Raw genomic sequence first — 24,007 nt, forward strand, 5'->3', positions numbered from 1 at the left:
AGCTTGTGTAGGGGAACACTATGCACCTAGTGATCAAGATACCAGTAGTTTTAAGATAATTATGGAAAAGGAAAGGTCTGGTTCTCGGGTTGCGATTCCAAGTTGGAGAAAGGTCAATTTTGATGGTGTCGGAAAGGATCTGGCAAGCGTGGATTGAGTTAGGTTTTTTTTCTGACAAAAGTGTACTTGGTAAGTGTGAGGCCTTGAAAAGCGAAATTTTGAAAGTACAGAGTCTATATGTTCCTGTCACAATAAAAGGCAAGGATAACAGGTTTAGGGAACCTTGGTTTTTGAGAGATATTGAGGCCCCGGATAAGAAATAGAAAGAGGTGCATAGCAGGTGTAGGCTGGTAGGACAAATGAGGTAATTGACGAGTATAAGAGAACACTTGAGAAAGAAATCAGGAGAGCTAAAAGAAAGCATGACAGTGCTCTAGCAGACAAGGTGAATGTGAATCCTAAGGGCTTCTACAGATATATTAAGAGCAAAAGGATAGCAAAGGACAAAATTGGTCCTTTGGAAGGTTAGAATGATAATCTATGCATGGAGCCAAAAGAGGTGGGGAGACCTTAAATGGATTCTTTGCATCTGTATTTATTTGGGAGACGGACACTGCTTCTATAGAAGTGAGGCATGGCAGCAGTGAAGTCATGGGCCATTTGCAGATTACAGAGGAGATGGTGTTCACTGTCTTGAGGCAAAATCCTCAGAAGGTGTTCCCTCAGATTCTGTGAAGGCTAGTACAGAAATTGCAGGGGCCCTTGCAGAGATATTTAAAACACCCTTAGCCATGGGTAAGGTGCTGGAGCATTGGAAGATAGCTAACGTTCTGTTGTTTAAGAAAGGTGCTAAGAATAAGCCAGGAAGTTATAGGCTACTGAGCTGGGAAGGTTGTTGGAACGTATTTTAAGCAACTGGATATATAAGTATTTGGATAGACAGGGACTTATTTGGGATAGTCACATAGCTTTGTGCATGGTAGATCATGTCTAACCAATCTTATGAAGTTTTTTGAGGAAGTTACCAGGAAAGTTGATGAAGACAAGATAGTGGATGTTGTCTGCATGATCTTCTGTCAGGCCTTTGACAAGGCCCTGCAAGGTTCAGCTGCTTGGTGTTCAAGGTAGGGTAGTAAATTGGATTCGGCATTGGCTTTGCGGGAGAAGCCAGAGAGACAGTTGCCTCTCTGACTGAGGCCTGTGACTAGTAGTGCGCCGCAGGGATTGGTGCTGTATACATTGTTGTTTGTCGTCTGTATCAACGATCTAGATGGTAATGTGGCAAACTGGATCAGCAAATTTGTGGATGGCACCAAGATTAGGGTGTAGTGGACAACAAGGAAGACTATCAAAGCTTGCAGTGTGATCTGGACCGGCTGGAAAAATGGTAGATGGAATTTAATGCAGATAATTGTGAGGTGTTGCACGCTGGGGGGACCAAACAGGGTAGGTCTTACATGGTGAGTGGTAGGGCACTGAGGAGTGTGGTATAACAGAAGGATCTGGGAGTACAGGTTCATAGTTTCTTGAAAGAAAGCTTTTGGCATGTTGGCCTTCATAAAATAATGGACTGAGGACAGGAGTTGGAATGTTATGTTGAAATTGTATAAGAAGCTGCTGAGGCCTAATTTGGAGTATTGTGTGCAGTTTTGGTCACCTACCTACAGGAAGGATGTAAATAAGATTGAACGGATCCTGAGAAAGTTTACAGGGATGTTGCTGGACTTGAAGACTTGATATACAGGGAATGGTTGAAGAAGATAGGACTTTATTCCCTGAAACATGGAAGACTGGGGGGAGATTTGATAGAGGTATACAAAATTATGAGGGCTATTGATAGAGCAAATGCAAGCAGGCTCTTTCTACTGAGGTTGGGTAGGGTTAAGGGAGAAAGGTGAAATGTTTAATGGGAACATGAGGGGAAACTTCATTCAGAATGCTGAGAGTGTGGAACGAGCTGCCTCTGGAAGTGGTGGATGCGGGGTCGATTTTAACACTTGTGAAGTTGGGAGGGATATGGAGGGCTATGGTCCGGGTGCAGGTCGATGGGACTGGTTAGATTAATAGTTCAACATGAACTAGATAGGCCAAAGGGCCTGTTTCTGTGCTGTACTGTTCTATGACTTTATAACTCTATGGTCTGAAAGTGGCACAAGGAGTGGATTTTGAAGAGGCGGTGGCTGAGAGCTGGGATGTAACCTTAGAAGCAGAGCAAATAGCGTAGCACCTAGCGTAATGCTTTACAGCACCAGTGATCAGGGTTCAATTCCTGCTGCTGACTGTAAGGAGATTGTATTTTCTCCCTGTGACAGTGTCAATTTCCTCTCACATTCCAAAGATGTTCAGAGTAGGGTTAGTACGTTCTGGACATGCTATTTTGGCACTCAAAGCATGGTAACACTTGCGGGCTGCCCCCAGCACATCCTCAGACTGTGTTGGTCGTAAACCCAAATGATGCATTTCACTGTGTATTTCGATGCACTTGTCAGTGACTAGTGTTGGCGACCACTCTTTGAATCCAGCAGATACCTTGTGCAGCATTATTGTTTTACTTCCTGTGTCAGACCTTGTGGCTTAACTAAGTTTGAATTTATGCATTGGTCAGTGTTTTGGATGTCAGCTGGATTATTTTTGTGAAGAAGCAGTCTACTCCCATATAATCCCAAGCATGTGTTTGACACTAATAATGCCCCACCTCCCCTGTGTACCCCATCCCTTATTTATTTATTATTATTTTTTTTCTTTTCCCTTTTTTTTCCTCTTTTTTTCTCCCTCTGTCCCTCTCACTATAACTCCTTGCCCATCCTCTGGGTTCACCCCGCCTTTCTTTCCACTAGGCCTCCCATCCCATGATCCTCTCCCTTCTCCAGCCTCTTATCCCTTTTGCCAATCAACTTTCCAGCTCTTGGCTCCATCCCTCCCCCTCCTGTCTTCTATCATTTTGGATCTCCCCCTCCCCCTCCCACTTTCAAATCTCTTTCTATCTCTTCTTTCAGTTAGTCCTGATGAAGGGTCTCGGCCCGAAACGCCGACTGTACCTCTTCCTATAGATGCTGCCTGGCCTGCTGCGTTCCACCAGCGTTTTTTATGTGTGTTGCTAGAATTTTCAGCATCTGCAGATTTCCTCGTGTTTACAAAATTAGCCAAAGGTGTTTTTGCAGATCCAGATCTCCAAAGTTCACCTTAAAGTCTAACCATTTTCTTTTCTTAATCATTGGACCTTTATAGGAAATGCTGTGTGCACAGTGAAGTCTAGCGATGAGGTGAAAGTGTTCTCTGTGCGAGGTACAGCTTTTGAAGCTGCTTCTACAAATGGAGGAGAAGCACATTCGGAGGAAGGTAAATGATCTTACGGCTAATAAATATTGCAACGGTCTTCCGGCTGCAAACTCATGTTTAGGTTTGACTGAGCTGGTTTCCTGATGAGTGTTACTCTGCAGAGTCATAAAACTTTGCAGAACTAAACAGGCCATTTGGCCCATTGTGTCCATGATAGTTACTTTCCAGTTTTGGTCCCTGTAAGTTACAATTCCTCAGATGCTGATCCAATTATTTTAAAAAATGTAATGAGAATTTCTGCCTTCCCTACTTTTGAACAGCAAGTCCCATACCCTCAGTGTTCAGCCAAAAGAAACTGCTTTCTTTCCCTCTAATTCTATTGATCAACTAAAATGCATGTTGCCCTGGTATTGAGCACTTTGCTGAATAACATGGGGTTTTCCTCTTCAGCCTGTATAGGTCGCTCTTACTGCTAACACTGCTATCATCTTGTTTACACAGTAAATATTTGTTCACTGGTGCTGAATTCAATGTGCAGAGAAAATGTTACTTATTTATTTAGAGGTACAGAGGGGGGAAGGCTCTTTCGGTCCAGTGAGCCACACGGCCCAGCATCCCACCTTTTTAACTCTACCTAATCACAGGGCAATTTATAATGAACAATTAAATGTACTAACCAGTATGATTATCGAACGTGGGAGGCAACTGGAAGAAACCCATGCATTTGTGGAAAAGACTAGAACTCCTTACAGTCAGTGTCGGAATTGAACTCCCGACTCTGATGCCCTGAGCTATAATAGCTTCGTGTTAACCGCTATGCTGATAGGGTTCTTTGATGCAGGCAAACTGGGCAGCCAATGACTTTAAGTTTCATCAACTAGAATTATATTGATCAGGTAACTCCAGTTTTTTGGGTGTACTGACTGATAATGGATATTTTTGCAGAATATTGGGGAAAACTCCAACCCTCTGCTTTGAATAGTTCGGCTCACTTTGAATAGGCAGGCAAGTCTGTGGTCCTCCTGACCCTCATGCCATTGCTGGCATTGGAGAGGGTCTGGAGGAGGTTCATAAGAATGACCCCCAGGAATGAAAGGGTTAATGTATAAGGAGGTTTGATGGTCTGGGCCTGGAGTTTAGAAGCATGAGGGGGGAATCTCATTGAAACCTATTGAATATTGAAAGGCCTAGATAGAGTCGATGTGGAAAGAATGTTTTCTGTAGTGGCAGAGTCTAGGACCAGAAAGCACAGCTTCAGAATAGAAGGGTGTCCATTTGGAATGGAAATGAGGAGGAAATTATTTAACCAGAAGGTGCTGAATCCATGGAATTCATTGCCACAGTCATCCAAGACATTGGGGTACATTTAAAGCGGAGGTTGATAGGTTCTTGATTAGGAAGGGAGTTAAAGGTTACGGGAAGAAGGCAGGAGAATGAGGTTGAGAGGGATAGTAGGTCTTCCATGATGGAATGGTGGAGCAGACGCGATGAGCTGTTTGGTCTTATTCTGCTTCGATGTCTAATGGTCTTATCCTGTGGGAGAGCTTGATTGGTTCCTGAAGTGATGATGAGTTAATGAAGTAAAAAAAAATGAGGGACTACAAGCAGAATCAAATTAGTGGGTTAATAGCTGCCAAGCTAAAGAACTGCTTTAGTGGATCTTAGATTACTAGCAATAACAATTCTGACCAGATTCTACTTATTGGTAACAAAATAGAAAGTAAAAGTTACATTCCCTGGGTGACTTGTAGAGCTTAACAATTCTTATGTTGATAGAAGTGGGAGTTTCTATACAGAATTATTTAATAAAGAAATAGCTACAGTCTTGTGCTGCTGTTATGAGTAGTAAGCATAGCTGGTGTCTTTTAAGATGGCGTAATTAGCAGTCTACGGTCAAGGCAGCATGGAAGACAAAGTTGGATTATCACTTAAATGCTGTACAGCCATCTCCATTATCCAAATATTATATGTGATTTTATGTGGAGAAACCAATGCATCATTGCAAAGAAACACTTTACTTAGATCAGACTTTATTGGCAGCAGCTGAATAATGAGAAAGCAATGAGAGTGAATTTTGTGCACTCGAGTCTATCTTGAAGGTGGTCTGTGGACTGACAGCAGAGTGTATTAGTGTGGGAGTTCTGTATTATTAGATAGTTGGGTCCTTCAGAGAAGACAATGGATGGTGTGTTTTAAAAAAAACAGTGCCCATGTACGAAGTGGAGTTAAATTTTCATTTGACTTTTCTCCTGTCCCAAACCAACATGAAAAAAATACATTACCTTGGCACTTATTTAATTTTGTGAAATCTTGCTGTGTGCACTACAGGTACTAGTTCAGCAATAATGATTGTATTTCTTTGTTTTTAATAGTCTAAACCAGTGATTCTCAACCGGTTTTTGGCCACTTAGGAGCTCTTCTCAGGTTCCAGGGCCCCCCTTTCAAACAGGGATACAACGCGAACAGATAGACAGGAAATCATTTATTATTGAACACCATGAAAACTTGAACATTCCGACATACTGGACAAAACTTATTTTGTATAATGCAACAAGACCCTTCTCTAATTTCTGTGATGCTTGATTAAGCATTTGTTTCAGCGTTGGCCTTCTCTCGAAATTATCTCGAAGGTTTTTGAAGAAAGATCTAAGTGTTTATCCTTCTTCTCTGGATGCGAGGTATCCAAATGTGTTTTCAATTTGCTTGGCCTCACGCTTTCGTTTGATAATGTAGTCATGCAGTTCATGGGCAAAGATGGGTTTTGCGGAGATGCAATGAAACCGTACGATAAGTATTCCACTGAATACTGCCGACACTTTTTTCGCCAAGGAACTCATGGGTAGAATTATTTCTGAAAATAATAAGCACGCGAAATACAGATACATTACTGACAAAAAAATGCTGTCACCTGGAGCCAGGGATTTTTTTTTGGTGGCTTCATATGCAGTAATAAACACTTTTCACAACCTACCTTAACATATAACATATCCAAACACATATACTTTAAAGTTACTAGGCTGAAGAAAGGCCTAGCAAGACACGCTGATCTTCGGAAAATGAAGTATGGCGATAATGGTTGCGAGAACCCTTGATTGAATACGTTGGCCCGGTGCAGTCTGATTCGCGACTGACTTTGAAGTGAGGTTGTGTGGGAGGAGCTTAAGCAATGAATTTACCAGGTGCGCCGAATTCAAACGGTGTGTTGGAAAGATATTATAAATAGGAGGGAAACTATTGACTCCAATGAAAGTTGCAGCTTGGGTATTTCATTGGTTCAGTTACCAGGGCCCCCATAAACCCTTGGGGCTTCCCTTCTCACAGTTTTCAGTCGGTGGCCCCCTTCAAATGTGCCATGGCCCCCATTGAGAATGGCTGGTCTAAAGTGTGGGTATAATATTTGGTTCATAGTTACCGTTCCCATGCTGTGACCAGCCATTGTCCTAACAATAGTTGCTTTTGCTAAAGATATTTTTCTACTGAGCATAGAGCCATACATTCCTTGTCTCCCTTATAAGCCACCCTGTTTCTCTCTCCACAGATGCTGCCTGATCTACTGAGTGTTCCCAGATTTCTGGCATCTGCAGTTTTATTTTTTGGCTTTCTTTCTAAAGGTAATCATTGTCCTCTTGTTTTTTTTTTAGTTCAAGCCCCACCTGCAGCTGGATTGTCTAAATGGGTGGGACAAAGTCTGTCTAAAAGTGATCGTCCAGAACTAACTAGTGCCAAAATTGTTATATCTGGGGGTAAGTTGTTGATGAAATGTCTGTTATTTAATTCTTAATATGCAGTGCCTGAGGTGCAAGATGGGTTAGACTGAATTTTCAAACTTTGAATGAAATCCAGTGTTACACATGTTACGGGGGCAAATAATGAATTTACATCACAAAAACGTTTAAACTATAAATATCAATGAAACCATTGTCTCAGGTGCTGGTCTTTTAAAAAAAGTTCCCACTTTCCTGCCCCTCTATTGCTTCATTCTGGTTTTCCCAGTGCTAGGATGAATTAGCTTTGGAATGGCAAAACTTGGATTACAGAAAATAGACTGTTATTAGGGAACTAGTCTGGCTCAGTAAAGTAAATGTAAATGAAAAAAAAGTCAACTGTTTACATCACAGTACAAGCCCTTCAGCCTATGTATGATGTGCTGATCTTTTAACCTATTCTAATCCTTCCCTCCCACATAGTCCTTCATTTATTTATCATCCATGTGCCTATCTAAGACTTTGTTAAATGCTGTTAATGTAACTACCTCCATCACCTGTGGCAAGGTGTTTCATGTCCATATTCCTCTCACACTCAAGCTCCTCCCTTCACCCATCTTCAATCCCATAGCTTGTTCCCCTTTAGCCCTTCCTTACCCTTCTTTGTTCCCCTCTTCCACCCCACTATTCTAGCTTTTCTCTTCTTTCCTCTCATTTGTACTTCCTACTCTCTCTTCATTTCCCTTTTCCTTCTGCCCCAGGGTCACCTTTTTCCCATCCTCCCTTACTTTCCACCTGATTTTTCTCCTCCTGTTCTTCATATCTCCAATATTTTCTGTATTTTTTGTATGTTAAATTAATTAACAAGTTGGATTGGATGGTTTTAAAATATCATTGTTTTTAATGCATTTAATGCCATCAGAACTTTATCAAGATACATTGGAGTTCCATTATGGAATGGTGTACAATGGCTTAAAACAGGCAAGGGGGTAAATTTCTTTCCCGGAAGGGTCTTAGTGAAATTTTGTTTTTTTCCCCAAACAGTATTTCCAGGTGAGGTGACTCTTCACTTGCAAGTCTGTCGAGGTCATTAATTGTATTCAGTACCCCTGGTGTGGCCTCCTCTACATCAGTGAGACCCGGCATAGATTGGGGACAGCTTTGTTGAGTGCTTTTGCTCTGTCCTTTGCAAAATACAGGATCTCCTGGTAGTTGCACATTTCAATTCAATTTCCCATTTCCATCCCAACATGTTCTCCTCACCTCTCCACTACCTCTCTCTGGTGCTCTTTCTTCCTTTTTTTTGGGATACAGTATGGTACCACCCTCTTGGCTCAACAAGTCTGCACTCCCCAATTGTACCCGTGTGACCAATTAACCTACGAACCTGTACGTCTTTGGAATGTGAGGGGAAACTGGAGCACCCAACGAAACTATGTGGTCACGGGGTCATTGGGTACAAATTCCTTATGACAGTGGCAGGAATTGAATCTGAGTCGCGGGTGCTGTAATTGCATTGTATTAATTACTACGCAATTGTGCCGCCCCTTACTTCAATGGTCCACTGTCCTCTCTTATTAGATTCCTTCTTCAGCCGTTTACTTCTTCCACCTATCCCCTCCCAGCTTCTTACTCCATTCTTTCTCTCTTCCCCGCCCAATCTACATTCCCCCTCATCTGGTCTCACCTATCACCTGCCAACTTGTACTCCTCCTCATCTTCTCATCTTATTCTACCTTCTACCTTCAGTCCTGATGAAGGGTTTCAATCTGAAACGTCAACTGTTTATTCCTCTCTATGGATGCTGCCTGAAATGCCAAGTTCCTCCAGTGTGTGTGCTACCTAAGGTTTCCGGCATTTGCAGAATCTTTTGTATTATTCTTCTTGCTCAGGTCTTGGCTCACACACTACCAGATTATTTTAATTCATGTTGCTGATGATAAAGGAATGGTAGCACCACTGGTAATGAATCTCAAGATTGAGTTTATAGTCTTAGGCACAAGTAAATGTGTGCACAGGTACTTTGAAAAACTTACCTGTACAGTTCATGTACAATCCAAATTGTGAAATTTAATCAAATTGCTCACTGCATAAACCAAAATAAATGTGACGAATAGTTGTAAAATCCCAGATAATAACATTTTTCAGAGGAAAAGAAAGGTCTACATGTCTTTCAGGGCTTCTTGTACATGTAGTTAATTGCACAGATTTTTTATCTGATCTCATAAACAGTTTACCTTTATTGTAAATGCACTTTCATTGGTTTGTTTTAATGCTTATTAGGCCGTGGATTGAAAAGTGGAGACAACTTCAAGTTATTGTATGACTTGGCTGATAAGTTACATGCTGCTGGTGAGTGCTTCCTTTGGGGGCCTTTCAATCTTGTAGATGAATGTACAGTCAGTGGCCACGTTATTAGGTACATCTGTACACCTCACTAATACAAATATCTCATCAGCCATTCATGTGACAGCAACTCAATGCATAAAAGCATGTAGACATGGTTAAGAAGTTCATTTGTTGTTCAGACCAAACATCAGAATGGGGAAGAAATATGATCTTAGTGACCTTGACCTTGGAATGATGGGGTGGATGGGGTAGTTGGAGTATCTCAGAAACTGCTGATGTCCTGGGATTTTCATGCACAACAATGTCTATAGAGTTTACAGAGAATAGTGAGAAAATCAAAAAACATCTAGTGAGTGTCAATTCTGGGGTAGAAATACTTTGTTAATGAGAGAAGTTTGAAGAGAATGGCCAGACTGGTTCAAGCTGGCTGGAAAGCGATAGTAACTCAGATAACCATGTGTAACAATAATAATGGAACACATAAAGTGTCAAGCCTTGAAATGCATGGGCTAGAGCAGCAGAAGATCACACTGGGTTCCCCTTCTGTACCTAATAAATTGGCCATTGAGTGTAATTTGACTTTGGTTTTACTGTTTCTGTAGTTTATTGTCTGAAATTGTTATTTACTCACTCCTAACATTTATTGGGCAGGAATCCCTCAATTATCCTGGTGAAAACTTGCAGGTCAGATAATTTTCTAAATATTTTAAAGGTGTGTTGTATAATTGGACTCCTTCTACTGCCATATCAACATGGCAACTTGTGTAGCCTGCAGCAGTTCCCTCTGACAACATGCAGTCTAAAGCTTTTGATGATGTTCAAAGGTTCATTTATTATCAAAGTATGCAACTCTGAAATTCTTCTTCTCCGGGTAGCCATGAAATCAAGAAAGAAAAGAAATGCAGCACGATCATCAACCCCAAAAGCCTTCCCTCCCTGCACAAAAAAAAACAAACGAACAGAACGGGCACGTCAATCCCCAAATCCCTCCTCCCTCACAAAAAAACAAACAAAATGGAACAGGTGCATCGACTCTCAAATCATCCGCTCCGCACAAAAAAATGGAGAAAGAGCGGGTGAAAAACACAGAATGTAAAAAACTATAAAACTGACAAAAGTCTGTAGTCCAAGTCCACCTACAAAGAGCAGAAAACCTGGGCAACATTCTCTGGGCACGGCAGCAGGTTCTCCCCTCTCTGGTAGCAGAGCAATCAAAAGACAGGCAGCCGGCGCTCACCCTGCGCACTCGCCTCGATGCTTCAGTCTCCCTCGTCACTTTAATCAGCTCACATTGGAAGCTTTAATTGGCGGAATGGAGTCAAACATCGGCTTGCACCTTGTCCTGCAGCCTGCCCGCCTGGAGGTTTGCGCATGCTGCCTCTGTCTCCTGGAATGCTCTTGGACACCGCAGAGTGCTGAAGCACTCAAACGATCTCCAAACTTCAGCATTTGCCTCAATGTTTCAATCTCACTCATCGCTTTAATTGGCGAACAATGGAAGTTTTAATTGGTGAAACGGAGTCAAACATTGGTTCGTGTTCTGTAGCCGTCTGGAGGCCTGCCTGCCCTGAGGTTCCCGTGCGCTGCTTCCACCTCCTGAAATCCTCTCGGAGACTGCAGAGTGCTGGAGCACCCAAATGAACTCCAAACAGCGAATCACAGGCTACAATGGTTCTAGAATCACATCCAGGATGAAAAACAAATATAAAAGATATAAAAGAAGTGAAATACATAGTTTCATGATCTATCCGAATGTTGACCAAAGGAGTGTTGTACACAGGTGCCATCTTGACCGGAAAGTCAAATGTGCCAGTTCCTGTTCCATGAAAATGGCGTGGCATTACCAACGTTTTCATTTATAAATTTGTAAGGTATTTACAGTGTGAATTGCCTGTGTGAACTTAATGCATTTATGTACTCCCAGTTAGTAGAAATTCTGTAGTGCTATCTAGTGAGAGAACATGATTATGTCAAATTTGTAACCAATTTCCATTGCGAAGTTAGACGTGGGTATTTATAAGGTGAATACATGAAGTTTGAAGGTACAGTTTGGCAACTGAGATTGGATTTGTCAGCACATCCTGGAGTAATTATCCATTGGAAAATAACACTTCATTGTGACCTTGTGTGCAACTTAGTAAGAGATTACCTAGAACTTTAGAAGTTAGCACTTGTGATGTTGGTTTTCACTGCTGGTTTAAGCTAAAGGAATTCTGTAAAATACCTTCTGCTTCAAGTCATATGTATTTCAAATTAAAATGTTTCAGAGAGTAGCCATCTCATATCATAAGCCACCATTTTGAAAATTAATTTTGAATGTTGGAGTTCTTTGAATTAATTTCTAGTTATTGAATGAACTTTGTGTGATTTCAGTGTTAAAACTTTAAGGCTGGACTTGAAACTACAGTGGGACTTCGGGCTTAAGTTATTCAGATTTTATTTTGGATTGTTTGCTCTTATAGATTTCTAAAAACAGTCTTAAGGAAAATGCTGGAGAATCTGAGCAGGTTATGCAGCACTTATGGAGAGGAATAAACAGTCAACATTTCGGGCTGAGACCTTTCATCAAGTTACAGGATGAAATATAGACTGTTTATTCCTCTTCATAGATGTTACCTGGCCTGCTGAGTTCCTCAAGCATTTTGTATATGTTGCTGTGGATTTCCAGCATCTGCAGAATATCTCATGTTTAGGAAAATGCACTTAAATTTAATTTGTTTTATAAAAGCAATTGAATTGGTTGTGACAGTAGTATTTGTATGTTCACTGTCATCCATTGCCCCTGTACTTTTCATAATGTGAACTTTTTTCTTATCTTCTAAGTTACCTTCGGTTCATCTCTCACTAGAGTAGAGATTAGGAATAGTAAAGGGAAAAAAATCTCTGGTGGGAGTTGCCTATCGGCCACCGAATAATAACATTACAGTGGCACAGGCAATAAAGAGAGAAATATCTGAGGCATGTAAGAATGGAACAGCAGTTATCATGGGGGACTTTAACTTGCACATAGATTGGGTGAATCAAGTTGGTCAAGGCAGGACTTCATAGAATATATCTGCGGTGGCTTTCTTGAACAGCATTTTACTGAACCTACAAGGGAACATGTTATCTTGGATCTGGTCCTGTGCAATAAGACAGGTAAAGTTAGTGATCTTGTAGCTAGGGATCCTCTTGGAAAGAGTGATCACAGTATGATTGAGTTTCTCATGCAAATGAAGGGTGCAATAGTTCGATCTAAAACTAGTGTATTATCCCTAAACAGTGGAGGCTTTGAATGACTATTTTGTGTTGGTCTTCATGGTAAAGGACACGTCTAACGTGCCAAAGAGATGTAATGGATGTGATGGGAGGTGAGGACCTCGATACAATAGCTATCACTAAAGGGGTAATGCTGAACAAATGTGTGGGCCTGAAGATAGATAAGTCCCGTGGTCCTGATGGAATGCATCCCAGAGTACTGAAAGAAATGGCAGAAGTTATAGTAGAAGCTTTGGTGGTAAATTACCAAAATTCTCTGGACTCTGGGCAGTCCTGGCAGATTGGAAGACGGTGAATGTCACGCCTCTGTTCAAAAAAGGATGTAGGCAAAAGGCAGGTAACTATAGGCCAGTTAGTTTAACATCTGTAATGGGAAAATGCTTGAAGCTATCAATAAAGAAGAAATAGCGAGGTATCGAGAAAGAAATGGATCCATCAGGCAGACACAGCATGGATTCAGCAAAGACAGGTCCTGTTTGACAAACTTACTGGAGGACATAATGAGTGCAGTGGATAGAGGGGAACAGATGGATGTTATTTACTTGGATTTCCAGAAGGCGTTGGATAAGACTTACCATAAGATAAAGATGCATAGAGCTGGGGGTGATGTATTAACATGGATAGAGGATTGGTTAACTAATAGGAAGCAGACAGTTGTGATGCATGGCTGTTACTCTGGTTGACAATCAGTGGTGAGCGGTGTGCCACAGGGGTCAGTGCTGGGCCCACAACTGTTCACGATATACATTAACGACCTGGAAGAGGGGACCAAGTGTAGTGTATCTAAGTTTGTTGATGATACTAAATTAAGTGAAAAAACAAACTGCAGAAGATACCGAGAGTCTGCAGAGAGATATAGATAGGTTAAGTGAGTGGGCAAGGGTCTGGCAGCTGTAGTACAGTGTTGGTAAATGCGAGGTCATCCGTTTTGGAAGGAAAAATGAAAGAACAGATACTATTATTTAAATGGTAAAACATTTGTAGCATGCTGCTGTGCAGATAGACTTGAGAGTGCTTGTGCATGAATCGCATAAGGTTGGTTTGCAGGTGCAGTAGGCCAGGGGTCCCCAGCCTTTTTTGCACTGCGGACTGGTTTAATATTGACAATATTCTTGTGGACTGGTCAACCGAGGGTGGGGTGTTCAAGTAGGGTTAAACTCACCTCAACATGTCTTTTACAGTTAGGGTTGCCAACTTTCTCACTCCCAAATATGGGACAAAAGTAGCAGTCAAATCCCGGGAAACTTCACCCCAGGAAAGACTACTATGACCATGAAGCCTTGCGCGAGCACCTGTGTGCGCATGTGTGACGTGTGGGTAGACGTGCGCATGTGCGTACGTGCCGATTTTTTCCCCACACATCGGTCTTGCCTTCATCTTCCCAACTATACATACATTATTTCTACTTTATATGGGCTGTGTGTTTATCATATCATTCATGCTTTCATTATATGTTAGTGTTATTTTTGGTTTTATGTGTTATTTGATATGATTTGGTAGGTTATTTTCTGGGTCTGGGAATGCTGAAAAATTTTTCCCATATAAATTAATGGTAATTGCTTCTTTGCTTTACACCATTTTGGCACGAAAGGTTTCATAGGAACGCTGTGCCTTAGTGGGGGAAATATGGGGCAAGGGCGGTCCCGTATGGGACAAACCAATTTTTCCCAATATACGGGATGTCCCGGCAAATACGGGACAGTTGGCAGCTCTATGTTCAAGTTCAACAGTGTGTGACAGGGAATGGGGAAAGGTGCGGCTGACTCGTATCGTTTCCTCGCGGCCCGGTAGCACATGCTCTGCGGCCCGGTGGTTGAGGACCACTGCAGCAGGCTATCAAGAAGGCAAATGGAATGTTGGCCTTCATTGCTAGAGGGATTGAATTTAAGAGCAGGGAGGTTATGCTGCAACTGTACAGGGTACTGGTGAGGCTGCATTTGGAGTACTGTGTGCAGTTCTGGCCTCCATACTTGATGAAGGATACACTAGCTTTGGAGGTGGTGCAGGGGAGGTTCACCAGGTTGATTCCAGAGATGAGAGGGTTAGTCTATGAGGAGGGATTGAGTTGCCTGGGACTGTACTCGCTGGGATTCAGAAGAGTGAGAACTTATAGACATATAAAATTATGAAAGGGATAGATAAGTTAGAGGCAGGAAAGTTATTAACGCTGGTAGGTGAGACTAGAGCTAGGGGACATAGCCTGGAGATTTGGGGGAGTAGACTTAGGACGAAGATGAGAAGGAACTGCCTTTCCCAGAGAGTAGTGAATCTGTAGAATGCTCTGCCCAATGAAGCAGTGGAGGCTGCCTCAGTAAATATATTTAAGACAAGGTTGAATGGATTTTTGCATATTCAGGGAATTAAGGGTTATGGGGAAAAGGCAGGTAGGTGGAGATGAGTCCGTGGCCAGATCAGCCATGCTGTTACTGAATGGCGGAGCAGGCTTGATGGGCCAGATGGCTTGCCTACTTCTGCTCCTGTTTCTTATGTTCAATTCTATATTAATGAACAAATGTAATTAGCTGCTAATATATGCACAATTTATGCATTTGAAAGTAACATTTTGAAAGCAAAGTGTATGGTTAACATCTATGTATTAATAAACCCTAATTTTTTTGTTGAAGTTGTTGGGAGTGTGCTCTTATTATTATCAGTGAAATGCACAAATTAAGAAGTAGAGAATCTTTGAGACAATGTAGAATTTTGCAATTTTTATATCAGTTTTATTATTTCCTGTGAGGTCTGTAAGGATGCAACTGTTGATACTTGTTTTCTGTATGTTGCAGTTGGTGCTTCTCGAGCTGCGGTGGACGCAGGATTTGTGCCCAATGATTTGCAAGTCGGACAGACTGGGAAGATTGTGGCACCTGTAAGTATAGTTCTTGATTTGATGTTGTTTTGTCTACTTAACAGTTTTACCTGGTAGGCTATAATATCTGGGAGATTGGTAACTTGGTGCAATACCATTAAAACTGAGTTTTCAGTGTGATTCAGAATTCTCAGAAACATTTACAAACACCAGGATTTTCCTTTGTTTAATGACTACGGATTAAGCTGAAGGTTTTGAATATGTATGCTTGGTTGCTTAAAGCATTTACACAGGGCAAGGCAGACACATCTGGCACACGAGCAGTTGATGACACTTTGATAGAAAGAATGCTACAAGCTCTGAGAACTTTATAGGATTCAATAATTTCATAGAGTGTGAGCTGTCAGGTTTCCGCTTAACTGCAGAACTGGTGAATTAGTTTCATTTAGTTAATGGGATTGGTGGCACAACTTGAAAGGAGTGACAAAGTTGAGTAACCTTAACCAATGACAGGAGTACATGGTGATCCTTGGCTTCAGTTTGGGCATAGCTCTCCAAGAATCTAAATGGGATTAGTTCCTTAAATGGGATTATTTACTTCAGACCTTTATTGTCATTGCTTGTTCATACAATCGTGCAAGTTTTCACAGGATGTGCTCTACATTCTTACTAACATCATTTGTTCATTCAGAAAATGCTTTCCATTATGTCGATTTATCATTAAATTACAACTAATGGCAGAATATATTCCATAGAAACACGGAAAGCCTACAGAACAATGCAGGCCCTTGGACCCACAATGCTGTGCCGAACATGTACTTACTTAGAAATTACTAAGGGTTACCCATAGTCCTCTACCTTTCTAAGCTCCATATACCTTTCCAGGAGTCTCTTAAAAGACCCTATCATATCCACCTTCACCGCTGTTGCCAGCAGCCCATTCCATGCACTCACCGCTCTCTGCGTAAAAAACTTACCCCTGACATCTTCTCTGTACCTACTTCCAAGCACCTTAACACTGTGCCCTCTCATGTTAGTCATTTCGGCCCTGGGAAAAAGCCTCTGACTATGCACACGATCAATGCCTCTCATCATCTTATACACCTCTATCAGGTCACCTCTCATCCTCTGCCGCTCCAAGGAGAAAAGGCTGAAAGCCTCTTTGTGATTTCCTGCTGCATTTTGGTTAATACGGGTCTCTCCATCGCCTTGTTTGACCTGGAGTTTACCCCTGTGTTCTGCTTAGCCGCAGTCTGCACATTATAGCCTTGGTCTGACCCCTCACTTTGATGTTTACAGAAGCAAAGGGGATTTGCCCTCTAAGTTAACAAGGGCACCTATGCACTCTGCTTTTAGTCTTGTTGAGTTGGATAATAAGTCGGTCATGATGGAAAGACAGAGCAGATTTGGCGGGGCAAAATGGCCTACCTGTGCCTTATGGACTAAAAGGTATTTCCTTCATATTCAAATACAGGGATTCAGTTTAGTTTATTCCCTAAACATCTAAAAATCATGGATTTTATTTTAAACTCTAATTTCCTCATCATGTTAAAGGTCATCTGTATTTCTAATTAGTATAATAATGTTTAAAGGAATAAACTAGATTGAATCCCCGTATTTGAATATGAAGGAAATGTCTTTTGGCATGTAAAGCTAATTGGTTGTGTGGATTCTGCCATTAATTGCTAATTTAATGATAAATCTACGTAATAGCATTTATTGCAGCAGCAAATCGTGCTTTAATGCACATGGGTATTTTGATTTGGGATTTTAAATCCCTAAAAATATATTTTTACTGCAATAAACATGACTGGGATGCACTAGTTCCATTAATTTGCAAACAAGGGGCACAGGCTTCACAGTGTGTAGCAAAGGCTTAAAAAGTCAAGTGCTCGCTTTAAAACCCTCTTTTATTGTGTTTGTCTGGTTGCTAATCCTATCAAAATATAAATGTGAGGTAGCAACATTTGATGAAAGATATTTTTCCAGACTTGAGCTTATTCCTGCTTGCTAACATATACTGCATGTGAATTAATTACAACGTAATTTATTTCCCGAAAAGGCTCTGCATGAACTATTTGAGCCCCAATTTTCTAACTCATAACTTTCCTCCAATTTCAAATGTCTGCCAGAATTCATTAATTATTACTGCAACTCTTCCTTTTTTTGATGAGTTGTTGTAAATGTGCTGTTAAAATTGTGCTTCTGTCAAAATAAGAGAACTTCGATGGATAGAGAGCTGGAGTTCTTAGTCACTTTGGGGATATAGTTAACGTGCCACTGACCTATTAGCTTTACTTTTGAAATTAAATTTGAGTATTATAACTAAAAAAAGAATCACAGCTGAGTAGGTGCACTGTGATTGATAATCAGAATATTGTTTAAGTTAATGTATTTTGCTTGCTAACTTTCTAGAACTTCAGAATTATTAACTCAAAAATGTTTCCTATGAGAGATAACTAATAGTGAAAGTAAGTTCCAGGTTGGAACTAATATTGTTGGATTTCCATGGTATGCCATTTGTGGAGCTCAGTGCTATTTACGATAATGGACTAACTTGAATGGTATTTTATAATTTTTCTTAGGTGCAGATCACTATTATTTGAAAGAAACATTCGGTGTAGATTTCTGTTCAGCAAATGGTATATGCAGTCTAAAGGGTTAATGGATTAACATTCTGATGGAACTTTTTTTTTTAGAATCTTTCATTTAAGCTTCAATTAAAGGATATTGGGCATTACAGAGTTTCACTAAGAAGCATTGCACGTTTCCTGCGGCTCAGCCAGCGCTCTCAATGGTTAGTGAAACCCATAAGTGCACAGACATAATGTGTCCTGAGAATACACACAGGCTCTAAGCACTGAAGTGCCCCACAAAGCAGCCATAAGTGCAGTAATGTTCTCTGAATGGAATTTTGACCATAAGACATAGCAGCAGGATTAGGCCATTTGGCCCGTCAAGTCTGCTCTATTGTTTGATCATAGCTGATTTATTATCCCTCTTAATCCTATTCTCTTAACTCCTCCTTGTCAGTTTTGACACCATTACTAATCAAGAGCCTATCAACCATTGCTTAAATATACACAGTGACTTGCCCTCCACAGCCATCTGGAGCAGTGGATTCCACAAATGGCTGAAGAAATTCTTCCTCATCTCTGTTCTAAAGAGATACCTTTCTATTCTAAGGCTGTGCCCTCTGAATTTATTTATGTGTATTGCTTGAATATGATTCTGCTGGACTCTCCCTATCCCCCACCCCATTACATGTCATGCTCTCTTCTCATTGCTTCCATCAGGAAGGAAGTGTAGGAGCCTCAGGACTCACCCCCCCCCCCGCCAGGTCCAGGGACAGTTATTACCCCTCTCATCGTCAGGCTCTTGAACCAAAGGGGATAACTACACTTGCCCCTTCATTGAATTGTTGCCACAATCTATGGACTCACTTTCAAGGACTCCTCATCTCATGTTCTCAATATTTATTGCTTATTTATTATTATTATTTCCTTTTTGTATTTGCATAATTGTCTTTTGCCCTCTGATTGAACACCCAAGTTGGTGTATTCTTTCCTTTCTTCTATTATTCTATATGCATTTATTGAGTATGCCCACAAGAAAATGAATCTCCAGGTGGTTGTATATGGTGGTATTTATCTACTTCAATAATAAATTGACTTTGAATTTTGAACTTAAACCTGAAGCAAGTAGTAGAACGTCTGATGACTGAGTTAATCCATAGAATGGGCTGAAACTTTGTTTTAGTACCAGGAGTATTAACATGCACAGTACTAGTGAAGGGTCTCGGCCTGAAATGTTGACTCTTTATTCCTTTCCATTGATGCTGTGCCTGGCCTGCTGAGTTCCTCTAACATTTTGTGTGTTACTCTGGATTTCCAGCATCTGCAGAATCTCTAGTGTTTATATTTTAATACCAGTCTGCACAGTGAAAATTAAATAGAGAACTGAGTTTGTGTTTTAATACAGAACAATTGATTTTGTTGTATTGTAGTTTCCAACCTTTGATATATTTACAACTGACAGCATTTCATGAACTCAGTCTAGTTGTGAATCTGATTGTGGTGAGGCAAGCTGGCAGTATGTAGCTGCTTATTCATGAGGTTCCTCTCCATGTTAGATTATTGAAAGATTGGAACAGACCAAGGCCATATAAGCAAGGCCCTCTGTTAATGTTTTTAAAAAAATTTGTGAAATTTAGAATTTTCGGCATGGGCCATTAGGACTAGCTGGTCCATATTGGTGATTTTATGATCTGCTGAACCTCATCACTCACCTAAACTAGTTGACCCATCCTTAGTCATAGAAAGCACTACAACACAGAAGAAGGCCCTTCAGCTCTTCCAGCCTGTGCCAAGCTGTTATTCTGCCTAGTCCCATCAGGACCATAGCCATCATGTAACTTATCCAAATTTCCTCTTAAATCTTGTGATCGACAACACATGTGTTTAAGTCCACAAGAAAACGCTTTTAGAACTAGCACAAATACAGTACAATAGGAAAAACATCTCTATAGCAGTAAGTAGTAGCAGTACATTAACATCCTCAAAGTGAACTGATCTGCGGGATGCTGACAGACATTTAACTTTTTCCTTATAACCTATACACCCAGTGGCCACTTTATTAGGTATAGGAGTGGAACCCAGTGTGGCCTTTGCTGCTGTAGCCCATCCACTTCAAGGTCCGATGTGCTGTGCTGTATTGTAACGCATGGTGATTTGAGTCACTGTGGTCTTCCTGTCAGCTTGAACTGGTCTGAGCATTCTCCTCTGACTTCTTTCATTGACAGAGGGTTCTCCCCATAGAATTGCTGCTCACTGGATATATTTTGTTTTTCTCACCATTCTCTGTAAACTCTGGAGACTGTTTTGTGTGAAAATCCAAGGAGATTAGCAGTTTCTTAGATACTCAAACCACCCCATCTGGCACCAACAATCATTCCATGGTCAAACGGTCTTGGATTACATTTCATCCCTATCTGATGTTTGCTCTGAATAATGACTGAAACTGGTGACCAGGTTTGTATGCTTTTATGCATTCAGTTGCTGCCACATGATTGTCTGAGTAGGTATTTGCATCAACGAGCAGGTGTACAGATGTTATACCTCAGTGGGTGAGACTAAAACTAGAGGTTCCTTCTGTTCCTTTTCCCTTCATCATCTTATCTAACCTGCGGTTTAACATGAGTGGGATCACATCTAGCATGGTATTGACTCCAGGTATGATACTGTTATCCCAGAGGCAGAAACTGTTGTACTCTTACATGTCGGATTGGATCTTACAAGTAAAACTGCAGTTCTGATATTAAATGGGGGGGGGGGAGGGTTGGCTAGATAATTCATGGGGAGGTGAATGCTTTTTTTTTGTGTGTTTTTCAAGTATATTCCAGTCAGTACCCAAGGAAGTAAAGCACTTGTGAAGCAGTTTGGCACTTTACCAGCAGATGCACAACAAGGTTAAGGATGTGTAGATGGTGCATTTTAATTATTAAAATCAGATGATAAATGTTTGCCTCTGCTCAATTTTACTTGCTTATCAGAAATGCCACATTTAAATTTCTAATTAGCTTTGTGTGCTAAGTGGCTAGTATATAAGATAATTCTTGCAAAAAAATCATGTGGTTCTAATGAAGAATGTTCATTGCAATAAATGAAAACTGGTAAAATGTGTGTCCTGGTGCAAATTTGGTCACATAGATATTTGCTCTATCAAGTGTTTTGATTGACTCTCAGAGAAAAGCATAGACACAGAACTGGCCCTTTGGCCTAATGGAAGATTCCCATATAAGCTAGTCCCATTTTCCCATGCTTGGCCTATACCAGGGGTTCCCAATCTTTATAATGCCATGGACCCTTACCGTTAACCAAGGGATCCATAGATCCCAGGTTGGGAACCCCTGTTCTAAACCTTTCAGATCCTTGTATCTGTTCAAATGCCTTCTAAACGCTGTTAGTGTACCCGCCTTAATTGCTTCTGCTAGAGGCTCATTCCTTTTAAATAAAAAAACAACCCACTGGGTGGAAAAAGCTGCTCCTCAAGTTCCTACTAAATCTCTGCCCTCTTCAACCTACACTCAGTATGTACACCTGCTCGTTAATGCAAATAACTAATCAGCCAATTAATTACATGTTGCAAAAACTCAATGCATAATTGCATGATCAAAAGGTTCAGTTGTTCAAACCAAATACCAGAATGGGGAAGAAATGTGATCTAAGTGATTTTAACCTTGTTGGTGCCAATTGGAGTGGTTGAGTATCTCAGAAACTGCTGACCTCATGCATAACAGTCTCTAGAGTTTACAGAGAATGGTGCAAAAAACGAAACAAAAAAAAATCCATTGAGCAGTAGTTCTGTGGGCAAAAATACCTTGTTAGTGGGAGGTCAGAGGAGAATAGCCAGACTGGTTCAAGCTGACAGGAAGGTGACAGTAACTCAAATAACCGAATGTTACAACAGTGGTGTGTAGTAGAGCATCTCAATGCACATGTCGGACCTTGAAATGGATGGGGTACAGAGGCACAAGACCAGACCAAGTTGCATTCCTGTACCTAATAAAGTGGCCAGTGAGTACAAGTCCTCCAGTTCTTGATTGCGCATCTCTGGCAGAATGCAAAGAGATAAATTGAACAAAAGTAGTTTGCCCCAACATGGAAAGATTTCCTCTCCTTTCGCTTTTAATCTTCAAATTTTAATTTTCTTTGAAACCTTCCCAGAGTTGTCAACCTAAAAGACTCTTGTTTCTGGGAAATTGGGTGCTGCTTTGTCTAAAATTGAATTTTAATCAGTTCTCAAACATGTTGTCGTAAATTGTTAGTTGTAGCTGCACACATTTAGACATAAGGACTTTAACCTTGCAGTGAATACAATACTTGTATAAAATCTGTTTGCTCCTTTTACTGCCATAAATCAAATCCTGTATCTCTATAAAGTTATATCAACAGGTGCTTTAGATTCCTCTATTTATAGAATGCATAAATGCTTAGAAGAAATAGTATAAAGTATATTAAGAATAAGATAAGTGGTATATTAACCGTTTAACCATTTAAGTTTAGACAGAAATAAAGATCATGGTAATGTCTGGCTGAAAGAATAACTAACATAATAGTAAATATTCTCATGAAAATGACATGCTGTGTTTGCAAGTCTTTTTCTTGTCTTGAGAATTTGCATCCAGGGATGTAGTTTTGTAGCTCAAATCTATTATCATTTTTGGGTACACGATGGCTGAAATCAAGCTTCTGGAAAATCTCCTTACAGATGAAGGAGCTGACTTGGGATGTTTAATATTTTTAGTGATAGTAAGCACTAACTATCTTTGGCAGTTCTTTCTCCAAGATAATTTTGAATTTCTGGACAGCAGGTCATTGACTTGTACTGTTTAACCTGAATTAAATGCTGTCTGCTTGACATGAAAGTTTGTAGCACTGTTATGTCTTTGCCACAGCTTAGGCCACAAAACATAAAAGCAGAATCAGGCCATTTGGCCCATCCAGTCTATTCCACTGTTCAATCAGGGCTGATTTATTTTCCCTTTCAACCCCTTTCTCCTACCTTTGACACCCTTATTAATCAAGAACTATCAACCTCCACTTTAGATGTACCCAATGAAGTGGCTTCCACAGCCAGCTGTGGCAATGAATTCCACAGATTCACCACCCTCTGGCAAAAGAAATTCCTTCTCATCTCTGATCTATTTGGAGGCTGAGGCTGTGCCATCTGGTTGTAGATTTTCCCATTATTAGAAACATTCTCTCCACATCCACTCTATCTAGGCCTTTCAGTAGTCAGTAGGTTTCAAAGAGCTCCCCCATCATTCTTTAAAACATCAGTGAGTGCAAGCCCAAAGCCTTTAAATGCTCCTCATTCATTAACATTTCATCCTGGGATAATTCTCATAAACCTATGTACCCTCCCCAATGTCAGCACACTCCTTAGATACGAAACCTAAAATTGCTCACAATATTACAATGTGGTCTGACCAATGTCTTATAAAACCCCAGCATTACATCATTGGTTTTTTCTTGTAATTTATTTTTTATTGAAGTACATCATCAAACAAACATTTCCATAAGATGTATTTCAGATACTGTACGTATATATCATATATTCATATTTGCCACAAATCTCCAGGTAATATTTATCTGAGGTATACACTTACAGAAAAGAGAGTAGAGAAAGAACAAGCAAAAGGAGAAAACTATACACCATTTCTTTTATATTCTAGTTCTCTTGAAATGAATGCTAACATTGAATTTACCTTCCTTAGCACCAACTCACCTGTGAGTTAATCTTTAGGGAATCCTGCATGAGGACTTCCAAGTCCCTTTGCACCTCTGAATTCGCTCCCTGTTTAAAAGATGTCTACACCTTTAGTTCTTCTGCTGAAGTGCATTATTATACCCTTCCCTAAACTGTTCTATCTGTCTCTTCTTTGCCCATTCTCCTAATCTGTACGTTCTTCTGCGGACTTCCTGCTTCCTCCGCTACCTGCCACGTCCACCTGTCTTTGCATCATCCATAAACTTGGCCACAAAACCATCAATTTCGTCATCCAGATCATTAACATATAACATGAAAAGAAATGATCCCAACCCTG

General features: G+C 40.6%; 1 protein-coding gene across 1 annotated transcript in view; it reads left to right on the forward strand.

Moving 5' to 3' along the window:
• Nucleotides 1-24,007, forward strand: part of etfa (electron transfer flavoprotein subunit alpha) — a 74,599-nt gene that overhangs the window by 17,400 nt on the left and 33,192 nt on the right. The window contains exons 6-9 of the mRNA XM_063070456.1: nucleotides 3,229-3,339; nucleotides 6,921-7,022; nucleotides 9,267-9,335; nucleotides 15,377-15,459. Coding sequence (XP_062926526.1) covers nucleotides 3,229-3,339; nucleotides 6,921-7,022; nucleotides 9,267-9,335; nucleotides 15,377-15,459 — 365 coding nt within the window. The remainder of the gene's footprint in view (nucleotides 1-3,228; nucleotides 3,340-6,920; nucleotides 7,023-9,266; nucleotides 9,336-15,376; nucleotides 15,460-24,007) is intronic.

This window comes from Mobula hypostoma, chromosome 18 (assembly GCF_963921235.1).
Source record: "Mobula hypostoma chromosome 18, sMobHyp1.1, whole genome shotgun sequence".
Lineage (NCBI taxonomy): Eukaryota > Metazoa > Chordata > Chondrichthyes > Myliobatiformes > Myliobatidae > Mobula > Mobula hypostoma.